This window comes from Cygnus atratus, chromosome 4, assembly GCF_013377495.2.
Source record: "Cygnus atratus isolate AKBS03 ecotype Queensland, Australia chromosome 4, CAtr_DNAZoo_HiC_assembly, whole genome shotgun sequence".
Lineage (NCBI taxonomy): Eukaryota > Metazoa > Chordata > Aves > Anseriformes > Anatidae > Cygnus > Cygnus atratus.
This window is the reverse complement of record NC_066365.1, coordinates 8,979,120-8,992,420: the sequence shown is the minus strand read 5'-3', so window position 1 is coordinate 8,992,420 and position 13,301 is coordinate 8,979,120. Positions and strand designations below refer to the sequence as shown.

Genomic DNA, 13,301 nt, shown 5'->3' with positions numbered 1-13,301 from the left:
AAAGTAGAAGACAAAATGTTGCACAAGAAATGATACTTGTGTCTGAAAGGAGGCAATGTGTCATTGGTTATTGTTTCTTTTTTATTATTATTTCATTTATTTTCTCCCAGAATTGACGATGATTTAATCTTTAGAATGAAGATTTTTTTTTTTGTGTAGACTAAGCCAAAAAGTTTTTGTTTTATTTTTCTTCCCCTAAATTCAGCTCAATTCTTAATTTAGATACCATAGGGAAAATAGAGACCAATAAAGCCCACAAAATTTATCAGGATTTATCCCAGTGCAAAGGACAGCGTCTGGCCTGCAGTCTTATTTTCTCGCTTTTTATGTGCAACACACAATAGCATTTCCAACACTGACATGTAGGCTTTATGTGAAAGGAACTGCAATTCATCAAACATGGAACCTTTTTATGTGCAGACTTCACTTTGCATTCAGAAGTTAAGAGCGAATTATTTTTCCTTGTACTGAGGTAATCTCAAAGGTTAAAGGCATGGGGATGGAGTGTACTTTATCATTATTTCTGAACTGACTCCAAGATGACTGAACCCCCTGAGCTCACATGCTGAAAAGGCAGTGGTTTTACATTCTGTAGCAAAACAGTTCTGTTCAACACTTTGTCTTCTTGAGGGCCGTTGTTGCTTTTTAGCACTTAAAAAAAAATTAGATTTCATTTTCATTTTTTCATGAATTATATGTATCCCCCCCCCCCCCCCGCCCCTTTTTAACAAACCTGTTAGTTTGTAGTGAACCTATTCTGCTGATGGTGTCCAGTTTCCAAGTACTATCTATCTGTGGTTATTTTTGCCCTCAGATCTTATTTTTTACACCCTAAAGAGAAAATAAATGGGAAGCTTTGTAATTCCTTGAAATGAAGAAACAGGCTGACTGACTGGCTAAAAGTTCAGTTTGCTCTATCTAGCAGGAGTAAGAACTTATAGCCTCATTTTAGACAAGTGCTAATTTCTTTTGAAATCCAATTTTGGGACAATTAACATAGCTGTTGAAGAAAAAAGCCAAGCTGACAAGTGGACATTGTGAATGGTTCTGAGCATGGAAAAGGCATGGTCTTTTTTCTCCTTTGAGAGAAACTCCATTATTTACATTTAGGCTTTAAGAAAGCTCTGTCATACCCCATACCTACATCCCTTTAGCAGCCATGGAAAGGGATGGATCATGCTTATGATGAGGAACCATTTGTAATGAGACCATCCAATTTATTTAACTGTGAGGGGCTCTTTATATTTTTATTTTGCTTTTTGCATGCCTTCCACATCAAGGTCTTGGTCTGTGCTTGGTGCTCCTGAGATGGTTGAAGATGGGACCTGTGGTCTTACTAGTGTCCCTAGCTCTCTCCCTGCCTATGAAAGTGTATACATTTTCTCCAGACTTTCCCTTTAAATAGTGATTTTCTGTGGAAGAGAAGAAAAACGAGAGCTATAATGAATCTTGCACATGGTAATAAATGTTTGCTGCATTTCCCAGACAGCTACAACCACTACAGGCTCACTGGAAATGCACGGTTTAATACCTCTGGGTCCATGCCTTGAAATAAGTGGATAGAAAGTGCCTGGCAATAATGCTCTAGACTTTATTGTGAAAGAATTTGTTTTCAACTGCTTTATTTCTTATTCAAAGAATGAAACATCCAAATTTATTATTTCAGAAAAGCAAGCTGCAAATTTATTACAAAATGTTAGGTTATGATAAACAGTAATGTCTTCCTTCTGTGCAGAGCATTTATTCCAATGAGTGCAGATATTACACCAAAACCAAGCATTAACCAAGATTTTATCAATACTTTGACATTCAGGAAACATTCTTTTTCCTTGGCTGTTTGTACCTCTGACAGAAAAGTTTGCTGCAGGTCAAATGCTGCCAATCAAATTTTAAACAGGGTGAAAAAACGTGAAATTTTAAATAAAAAGCTTTGAGCCAACAGGCTGGGGTGCACAATCAAGTCTGTGTGAGCACGCAGAACCCTACTGCCCAATACAACAAGATGTTTATGCAAAACTAATGCTAAAGTGAATCCACATATAAAATCAAGGAAGGAAATTAGATGCTGGGAAAGTAAAGGAGAGAGAATTTTTTCAGTGGTGTGTATGAAGAGTTTGCAGATTTACAGAGTTCGGTCCCTACTTTTTCATGTATTTTTTTATAATTCCTCTTCCAATGAATTTTTCTTTTCAGTAGACTGCACCCCAGTCTTAGGAATAAACTTCTCTGTTCAAAATATTGAAGTTACAAAAGATTCACTTGTCTAAATTTTCATCTGCATTAGTTGGAGACATTTAGCTGAAGATCAGAAAAATGGAATGCAGAAAGTAAAATAGTTGGTACTTGGGTTGATTCCAGTCAAGGAGAGAAAACATAGGGACATGTAATTTTACCTGACCTGTCATGAAACTCCAGCAACAAAATAAAATTTAGAAATAAATTAAAAACCAAAAATACAACACTAAATAATTTGCATGAACACATCATTCAGCATACTTGTAGAATCAGTTCATCCAACAATTTTGGTTAACCGATTTGTTCTAAAAATCATAATCAGATTCAAGAAAGGGCTAAATTCCTTAAAATAATATAAATAGGTCACAGTAAATCGTTTGACCAGTTCTAGCAAGAGAAAACCAGGTTAAGGCCTTCACATAGTATTCTGCCGCCTGAAAACCCATAACAGAAATGTGTTTTTCATTTTCTTAATGTAATTTAATGAGAAACTTTTCATCATTAAGTATTGTAATTTCATGTACTTTATAATGCCATTACATATATTTGCACAAATTAAGTTATTTGATATAACTGCATTATTGTTCAGGATGCATTTTTAACATGGGCAGAATAGAAAGCAACAATGCTAAAATAACATTACACAATGCTAAAGCAAAATTCCAGTGTAATATAACTATTGTTCGATCACTATATGGGAATATAAAAGAGAATAAATCAACTTAAAAAATTCAGGCTGATCTCTGTTCTTGGCTTTCAATTATGTTAATCAAAAATAATGGCACTGCAGCCACCATCTTGGAAGACTAATAATACATAGCAGGGCTGAAAAAATGGGATTCTGTTTAAATTGAAACAGAAGAAAGATGGAACTTTTGAAATAGCTTTGCATAAATGCCATTGCATATTTTTCTTCTTTAAAATGTCTAATATGAATACCAGTAATTTATTTACAAAACAAATGGTAATAGACCTTACCTAATAGCTTCTGAATTTGGCTTTGGACGTGCATTCATACTGCAGGGTGATTGTGGCAGTCGTGCTCTGCACTACCAAACTGATAGTCTCACTGGTCCTCCCAGGGATAATGAAGGAAATAAATTATTTTTAAATCAGGATTTGATCGTTCTTGTCATCCAGGATTGCAAAAATATTTGGGGTTACATTAGATGAATATGATTTCATAGGGATTCAGACAGTGCAGACTTGCTGCAATAAGCCACACAAGAGTTGTGTATGGCTGATTTTATCAATAACATGGGCCAGATGAAAAACCCTAGGGAAAAGAAAAAAAAAAGAAAAAGAAAAAAAAAAAGAGAGATTGCACCGGAGTCTATAACATTATTTTCTTTCAACATTCTGTAAAATCCTACCAATCCAAAAAATCTTAGTTGTGGAGGGAAACATCTTAATGTCTTATTATACTAGGGTGAGGCTGAGTCAACCATGAACACCAGTGGGTTGTGTTGCAGCATCTACCTTAGATTTTCTTCTATGACTTTTAGAAATATGTGCTCTTCAGAAATGCTGCAATCCTATTTTAATCTCCGTTTGTCCAAGGTGTTTTGTAGTCTTAAATGTTCGCTAAGTGTAGATTCAGCCCACCTGCTACACGTAGTCTGCATTCTTATGAAAGGTACCTCTGCAATCCTGCTGAATTTTGCTAGAGCTGCACAAATGCTTTGATTTTAGTGTCAGTTCATAGTACAGCCACATGAAAAAAATGATACAAACACTAGAAAGTGCATATTTAAAGCTGCACTTCGATATCTTTGGGAATATCAATTCTTACTTTCTATTCCTATGAAATTATTATATTTATTAAAATGAATGTAGGCATGTGGATCCTAACTGTGTAAGCAATGGCTGTGGTTCCTAACACCAAAAGAATATTTTGAAATTATTAGGCATGGGGTTTTCAAGGAAGGTGATAGGAAGATGCTCACAGTAGTTTTGGTGCTGCTCTGGAAGATGGGAGTTTTGGAACTGCTCTGGGCTCTTCTTGAGTCCCAGCCTTGAGTCTTAAAGGTGTTGAGTACGTAAGCCTTTGGAATTAGGATGGAATTCTTCACAGGGACAGAAATGACCACAATAGTGCTGTACCTTGGAGAAAAATGAGGAGCATCTGTATGGCAAAGCTTTTGCTGAAATCCATTTTTCAGTGGCTGAGTACTCCCAGTCCCATTAGGCTTGCTGTGCAGAGAGGATACAAAGAAGGACGGAGATAAATGCAAAAAAAATCTGCAGAGTGAATTCTCTCTGTGTGTCTTGGCATTTTACAGGTTCAAAGAACCATAGCAAAACAGATTCAGATGGTGAAACAGATTGGGAAAGGTCGCTATGGGGAAGTCTGGATGGGAAAGTGGCGTGGCGAAAAGGTAGCTGTCAAAGTGTTTTTTACCACGGAGGAGGCCAGCTGGTTCAGAGAAACAGAAATCTACCAAACTGTCCTGATGAGGCATGAAAATATTCTTGGTGAGTGAAATATTAAAGATCATTATTAGATAGTGCCAGCTTTCTTAAGTTTAATAACTTTGTATTTGTTGTTGTCTTACACGCTTTCTTATGTGCTTTGTTACCTGCTGTGCTCTGCAGTTAGTCTCCCTGCACTTTTGGAAAGGAAAATGTTTGAAAGATTCCTATGCAGGTAAAAAAATAATGGGGATGGGAGATATTGCTCCAAAAATCACACATCTGGCTCTGCTACCAGTATCTGAGTATATAGGCTTTCTGAAAATACGTTAAAGGCTAAAGGTGAGGCATAGTTACATGTAAGTAACATAAAAAGTTAAATGCATTGTTAAAATAAAAGTGTTGAAGTGGCTGAGAGTTCTGGCTCCTGGGTAGTCAAAAATCACCTTGAGAAATGTTAATCTGCAATTTTTTTTTTTTTTTTCAGGATTCATTGCTGCAGACATTAAAGGCACAGGCTCTTGGACCCAACTGTACCTCATCACTGATTATCATGAGAATGGCTCCCTTTATGATTATCTAAAATCTACCACCTTGGACACAAAAGCCATGCTAAAACTGGCTTATTCCTCCGTTAGTGGCTTGTGCCACCTACATACGGAGATCTTTAGTACGCAAGGCAAACCAGCTATTGCCCACCGTGACCTAAAAAGTAAGAATATCTTGGTGAAAAAGAACGGAACCTGCTGTATAGCAGATTTGGGATTGGCTGTTAAATTTATTAGGTGAGTAGAGCTAAGCAGGGTGAGGGGAAGTTGGTTAATCAGCCTCACGCTGGTTGTGTTGTTCTGTGTGTGAGTGTGCACGTTTGAGCAAGCACCCAAAGCATGCATACATTGCCTTCACACTGTGCTCACCCATACATAAGATGAGGCTACCTATGTAGATGTTGCATAAACACAGAATGCAGATGTAGAAATAGTCACTTTCTAATTATTGAGCACATTGGTTGCGTCTGTGCATATGGTTAGTTTTCATCACTGAATGCTCAATATCAACCTGAATATTAGTAATACCCCGTGCTAAAAGGATGTAGCACAAGCAGGTTGAATTGACATCAATAAACTTGTCACTGAAGCTTTCAGCTTGTCTGGTCTCTAAATAATTCACTCACAACTTATAGAGAATAATACTAATCATTTGCACATGTTACTAATTGGAATTTATTGAAAAGCTCCCCATTTGGGCTGTGTTTTGTTTCATTTCCGACAAATCAAATTGCTGAGGTACAGATTTGATTTTTGAAATGGCTTTTAAATTTGATTTTAAAAAAATGGTTATGTGTCTAAATAACTTAGAAGGACCATACAAGTAGGACTTACTCACTCCTGGGATTCATAAAGAAGTCATTGTGATCTGACAGCTGGTTGCTCTGTTCAGGAGCTTGAGCTCTCAGCACTGGTCCTGGTGGAGATGTGCGTTACAAATTCTCTGATTTTTCTGAGCACAGAAATGTGGCCATAGGCTGAAGGTTTCCATTTCAGAGGTCAGCCTTGAAAGTGTGGGTTCCCTTAAGTATATGTGTATAAAAAAAGCTGTACAAATCTTGAACTGAAATTATTCAGAGTGTAAGTAGAGTGTTACATGCTCTTCTCACTAGTGACTTATCTACTAGGTTTCTTGAGACCTTTCATTTATGAAGCTGACCTTTCTTTAGGAGATGAGAAAGGAACAATTTTACTTTGGGGAGCAGGGGCCTAGAAAACAACAAGTTGGAAATACACTATTTGCTGTAAAAGTTTCAGGGAAGAAATTCACCCTTTGCAGGCATACCTTGTCTAAGAAATGCAGAGTAGCACCCTGTTTAGGTATGAACTGAAAAGTAGGAATGACCAGTGTCATTATTACTGTGTCTCTGTAAAAGAAGGTGAAATATATATTTCTCGTTATCTGAATGGAATTTACTTTGCATAGCATGTTTTCATACAGAATTCTTCCTTAAAGAGCATTTTACAGGCAATGATCAGAAACAGAAAAAAAGTAGGTGAAAGGGATGTGCTATACTGAAAATAACAAATTTAGTAAAGTTCTTTGCATTTATCATTTTATTCAAAAATATTGCAAGGCAGTGCAGGTCACTAGATTTATGTAAAGTTTTTTGACGTATACAGAAATGCCAACAGCACGTGTATGATTTAATGTAGCTGACTGGATGTACCTCACACTTGGCTTTTTTATCATTTCCATACTTGTAGGTGAAGAAAATTATGGCAGTCATGTGATTATTCTCTTGAGATTTTGTGATATTCGTCACATTTAAAAGATTTCAGTTTTGAAGTTAGGGAAAGGGAAATAAACCTTTCTAAACAAACCACAATGTATGCCATATATTAAACTTTTAAAAACATTACAATTGGTACAGCTGAATCTGAGGTAATAATAAAAAATATCCAACAACACATTAAGTGTATGTTTACTTCCATACTATCTAACATACCAATGTATGTCAGATATACGTTTACTCCTCTGGTCAGTGTGTGAGATATGACACCTTTGGTTATTTTTTTTTACGCAATCCCATCTGTGTGTTTGTACTTCTCGATGCGTAAAGGCTGGGAAAGATCGAACATAATGCACACATGAAACATAGTTAGCCTCATCTTCCTTGCAAATCTGATTTGCGTTAGCTAAACGATACTGCCTGGGCTATTTAGTGTCCTCCATTAATTGCTAAGACTGAAGCATTACGTGGTGGAGTATGTTAAGAAAATAGCATTTAATGAAGATTTGATTGTTATCACCAGCGTTAGAGTTCGGTCTAATGCTAATGAAATCTCACAAATGTTACAGCATCCCTGTTGAGTTTTATCTCCATCGTGGTTCTGCATTTGGATGCTTAATACAGCCTCAGGCAAGTCAGCCTTTTAGGAAGGGTCGAGTTCACACTAGGAGGCTTTCTTTGTAAGAATTGTTCCATTAAGATTATACACTACTTTTGACCTTGTTTGAGAGTGAATGTGGTTTGAATTTACTACTTCTCCCATCTAAATTGCTTTCATTTCAAGCCACTTTATTGCATGTTTGATGCCTTTTTTTTTCTTCTTTTTATTTTAGTGATACAAACGAGGTAGACATACCTCCAAACACCCGTGTAGGAACAAAACGCTATATGCCTCCTGAGGTGCTGGATGAAAGCTTGAATAGAAATCACTTTCAGTCGTACATCATGGCTGATATGTACAGTTTTGGACTCATCCTTTGGGAGGTAGCCAGGAGATGTGTGTCAGGAGGTAAACAGCAAAAATACCTTTTTAATAGCTGGGAGGCCACTTTTCACTGTGTCACTGAAACCCACAATTTGTTCATAAGCCCAAATCTTTCATTACATCCTTTTCTCTGGGTCATTATTTTTGCTGTAATAAACATACGTGGATAATCCATGCAGGTAACTCGTAATTTCTCTTTTCTCATTGAAACTTACTTTAAAGCATCAGTCAGTGCTATTTCAACAGCAGAGATGTATACTGTATTTTCATGGCTTGTTTGAAGGCAGCAGATGCCTGCACTGCAGAAGGAATTTGGAACTTATTTTGGTGGTTTTTTTTTCTCTCTCCTTTTTTTTTTTTTTTTTTTTCTGAAGGCAGCACATTTTTGCTGGACTGGGAGCATTCAGCTATTTTAGCAGAAAGAAGAAAATAATTTCTTCTTTTTGTTAGAGTTAAATATAAGAAGACAAACAAGTTGGGGGTATGCAGTGACACTGTTTAAATAAATAATTATTTACAAAAACAAGTAGAAAGAAGCAGGTACTAGTCATGTGTCTCATTTCTTTCTGGTACCAGGCATTCAAGTGTGGGGAGAGCAATGATAAAGCGATGCAGCCAGCTGCAGGGCTGGGGCAAAGATCCGTTCTTATCTGCATAGGCTGTGTGCGCTTTCTGCACATATCGCTCAGTGCAGCACAAAAATGATGGTTGTTATTACCTCTATTTTGCCACTGAGGAAAGTTAAATGCAGAGAAATGACCTGGCAGCAGTTACATACCAGATTGGTGGCAAGCAAAGAGAAGAGCATGTCTCTCGGGTTTGTGCTACCTTCGCCAGGCTTTATTGATTTTTAAAGCCTGCAGTACTGTGCTGAATGCTTGCTCTGGGCTTACCCTAGAGGAGCTGAATTTCACTGGTGAGCAAAGTGATCCCTGTGTTTACACATTGGTAAAGTATATTGCAGTGATGCTGTGTAAATTCTGTAATGCCATCGTCATCATTACTGTGCAGAAAGAACGCCTTGCCATTTTCTGAAAAGGCAGATAGTTAATATATACCAGGCCCACTGAAATGAGGGAAACCTAACTCAGGGTTTACTATCTTCCTAATTACTCTGATATGGGCCCATTGCTAAAAAATTGTTCTTTTTTTATGGTAACTTATTGGAGATTGCTAGACTGGACAGCAGTGACAGAAAGAGTCTCAACTGGCAAGTAACTAATGATTACATTGGAGCTTGGCTGTAGTGTAAACTTCCAGGGCAGCAAAGTCCTTTTTGGAAATGCATCTAATCGTTAAACAGTAAGGATATTTTCTCAGCATATTATGCCCTATGCTATCTTTGATATAACTCCAAGAAAATTCATTTCAGGAGAAGGGATGGCTGGAATCAGAGGGAGCAGTAGGTGAATAATGGATATGCAGAGTGTCTCTGACTGCGGGGTATGCACGCCCTGCTGCCCTACAGTGGACGAGCATGGCAAAGGATCAGAAAATAAGCTTCCTCTCCAGCAAAGCCATGAGCTAGTATGCTCTATGGCTGCTCACTGCAATATGTTCATGAAACTCAAATAGTAAAGGCCAAAACTGAATGAGAATTAAAGCAAAGTAGACAAAACTGGGTGCACAGGCAGAGGGCAACACTTTATGGTCAACATGATTAAAAAAAAAAAGAAAAGGGAAGAGGATAGTGGAAAATGTCTTCTGCAAGTGATTTGCATCCGCTTGTTTCTTTCAGGAATAGTTGAAGAATACCAGCTTCCATACCACGACCTTGTGCCCAGCGACCCCTCCTATGAGGACATGCGGGAGATAGTGTGCATCAAGAGACTGCGCCCTTCATTTCCCAACAGATGGAGCAGTGATGAGGTACCATCCCCTTTAAAACACAGCCTGGGCTTTAATACTCAACTTGTTCTGGGCCTGAATTTGTGACAGCTTTAGTCAGAATGAGCGAGGTTGACCTAATTGTGTGTCATTTTGAGTGAGGAGGAACTTCAGCACTGATGCAACAGGGCTTGGGAAGGAGACCAATGTTCTCAGACATCCCCATTGAAACTGCAGGTGTTGAGAGCCCCAAGGGCCGTTGCCTGTGGTATTTGTGAGCAGGTTTTTTTGTTTGCTGTCTAACAGTTCACATAATGATAGCAGGCTGTACTTAGACCTTTCTAGTCACTCTGTTTTCATCTAGCACTCAATTAGCTTTCCACTCTCAACGTTAATAACATTAAATCGGTAGCTAGCCTAAAATTTTGCAAGAGAAATTATTTTATAGTGGAGTGCACTGCAGGTGTACATGGTATACTGGCAGCAACTTCTGTGTGTGCTGATGTATTGGATGTGATTCCAACCTTGTTTCCTTTTTTTTTTAAAGAAGGAAATTTCTTCTGTCTAGTTGAAATGAAGTGAGCATACAGCTTTTCTGTGATCACGATCACAGGTGTGCAGACTTGGAAACGCGATTTTGCCATGATTTTACATTAACATTAGCACTTGATATTGCAGTTCATTATTAAGGTATTGATATGCAATGAAAGCACTGCACCCAGGCTGCACAGAAGAGCAGCCCTTTCATCTTAGAGAAACAACACTCATGTACCTCTTCACACTGTAGCATAGAGGCCTACAGATGCAGCCTTTCAGAAGAGATGTAGGAATGCCAAAGAATGCTTTCCAAAGTCAAATTTGGATGTGTGAGGGGTGGGAGAGAACCTGATCTCTCACCACTGAGAGTTTGTAATGAAGCAACGTTGTGCTGGAGGAATTGGAGATGAACAGTTGCTATACCACAGGCAAGCCTGCCAACTGCAGTAGCAAGGCTATAGAGGGGTCATTAATCATGTTAATTGCTACAGTTTAATGCTCTAAAGTCTTCTACAGTCACAGAAGACAGCTGTCATTTGGGAATAGCAGTGTTTAGATGAATATTCTGCAGGTAGATGAAAGACTGAGGTTACACAAATTGTGGGCGATTTGGGTATGTGAGGGAAAAATAAAACAACCTCCCTGCATGACCAGAGGCTTGTGCAATGACCACTGTGGGAAGATCTGCCCAAGAACCCGTCCTCTCACTCATCACACCCATCAGAGCCTTCAGACAGGGTGGAAACACCAGAGGAAGTGTGGTTGGTATCGATTCCTAGGAAGACTTTTGTGCAGGGGCACAAAGTATGTGTTTGATCTCCTCACACATGTACTGAGGGTTGAGGAGGTACGTTGAAATTACTCTTCCTGGTTAATTGGTTAGTGTAACCAGTAATCCCACTTCAGGATTTCTGTCAATGAGAGGCAAACGTGTTAGTGCACAAAGGCTAGTGTATGACCAAAATCTGTTTATTCTGGAATAATAATAATTATTATATTATTATAAAATTAGGTTGGTTATATATTATTTTAATATATTATAAATTTGTATATTATTGTAGGAACAGTAAGTAAGGCTGGTCTGGCACTGCTAGTAAGTATTATCCTTAATGCCTTTCAGGGTCTGCACTGCTTCTGGGCCAGGACCCTTGTGGAAGTGGAGAACAAGGTGGACAGGATGGATAACTTTTCTTTTCCTATCGTAGCAAGGAAGTTTTCAGGCAAAGTAACTCTGCAGGGTGACAGGGTAGTCTCACGAGTGTGGTGCTGTGTGTTTGGAAGGAGGTGGTAGGCGCAGAGCAGGGATGCGTGGTTGTTTTGAAAGCCAGCATGCAAGTCTTTTTGGCTGCCATTAGAAAAGACCTCTTCTCTTTAGTTTTCCACCATTGCCACCTGCTGCAGTCTCATCTTCCGTTGATTTCCCTTCTGTTTCCCTCCACAGTGCCTGCGGCAGATGGGGAAACTCATGATGGAGTGCTGGGCCCACAACCCTGCGTCCCGGCTCACGGCCCTGCGAGTCAAGAAGACACTTGCCAAAATGTCAGAGTCGCAGGACATTAAGCTCTGATGGAGCAAAAGACAGCTCTCGTGAAGACCCACGGAAACGGACTTTCTCTTGCAGGCAGAAGTCATGGAGAGGTACCAGCAGTCCTCACTGATAAGTACCTCGAGTGCAGTAGTATTTAAGATCAACTGTAAGTTTGTTTGACAGCTTTTGAGGAGACTCCTTGGTAAAAATCAGCTGAATTTTGACATACAAGGTTGGAAGAGGCTTGTCTGTCCTTGTTTACACGGGGAAATACAGTTTTAGTAACTGGTTTAAGATTATGCATGTTGCTTTCCATGAAAGCCACTTATTATTTTATTATTATTATTGTTATTATTATTATTTTGATTGTTTAAAAAGATACTGCTTTAAATTTTATGAAAATAAAACCTTTGGTTAGAAGTAAATGAGATGTATATTGTTACATTTAAAAAAAAAAAAAAGAAAAAAGAAAGAAACTGTGCTGAAGATGAAAGCAAAGTGACTTTTTCATTTATGAAGAGACTCTTGCACTCCAGCATTTAAAAAAGAGAGAGGGTCTGTGCAGTTTAGGGAAGCTGCAATGCAAACCATCCTAAAAGCCGCCTTCCCACAGCCCTTCGTATGTGAGTTGTTCTCCCAGTATAGATAGAGCCCAAATATGTCTCCACCATTGTAGACACGGGTTGATGAAGTCTTGTGAGTGGGTTGTCACTGAGGATATCACACTTCATTGAAGACCATCAGAATCCATGTGAACATGGCACGCACAGTGTGAGTTGTTTAAGAAGCTCTTTGTGTTTCCAGGAAATCTCATGAAGGTGGTACTAGCATGATAAACAAGTGCCCTTCTTAGTTTCTTTTCCACCCACTGCAGAATGAAACATTTTGAGTGAGTGGAAACAAGAGGAGCAAGTTTACACACTTGGATCTGCTTACTAGACTTTTGTTAATGAGGGAAACTGCTGGTAAATGAAACTGCTGGAACAAACAAACAAGTCCAGTGGGTAGGAGAAAGTTCCTTGTGAAGAACAATTATTAACTTCTTGTGTAAAAGTGAAGTATCCATGTACAACCATAGCTTGAAAAAAAAAAAAAATCCGTGTTAGGGAAAGCAAAGACCTGAAAAAAATCCCATTTATTTTGGGTCAGTCCTTTTTCCCTAAGCACAAGAAGAGCCGGTGCCCCCTGGCTGCAGCAGAAGCTGGCATGGAGGAGGAGTTCGGGACTTGGGTGTGCAGGACAAGCTGGGCCCCATGCTCCTCTTGGGCTTGATGCCCTACGTCCAGCCACAGGCAGGACCTCCAGTGCTGGTGTTGGACCACCTCAAGGCGATCATCACTTCAGTGAGGGTTGTAAAGAAACACTTCGTGGCTGGTTCTGTGGGACACTGTCTCAGAATTCATCCCGAAACACCTCTTCACTCTCAGCATCACTAGGGCACCACCTGGGATTCTGTGGCAAAAGCATGTTTAAGACCATACTTTCAGGGCACCACA

At 38.9% G+C, this 13,301-nt stretch overlaps 1 protein-coding gene across 2 annotated transcripts in view; it reads left to right on the top strand.

The window, feature by feature from the left end:
• The window catches only part of BMPR1B (bone morphogenetic protein receptor type 1B), a 275,469-nt gene extending 263,183 nt beyond the window's left edge, over positions 1-12,286 (top strand). For both annotated transcript variants that reach the window (XM_050710350.1, XM_050710349.1), the window contains 5 exons: positions 4,518-4,710; positions 5,135-5,432; positions 7,762-7,937; positions 9,652-9,782; positions 11,719-12,286. In XM_050710350.1, coding sequence (XP_050566307.1) covers positions 4,518-4,710; positions 5,135-5,432; positions 7,762-7,937; positions 9,652-9,782; positions 11,719-11,844 — 924 coding nt within the window. In that variant the 3' untranslated portion in view covers positions 11,845-12,286. The remainder of the gene's footprint in view (positions 1-4,517; positions 4,711-5,134; positions 5,433-7,761; positions 7,938-9,651; positions 9,783-11,718) is intronic.
• Positions 12,287-13,301: the final 1,015 nt, after the last annotated feature.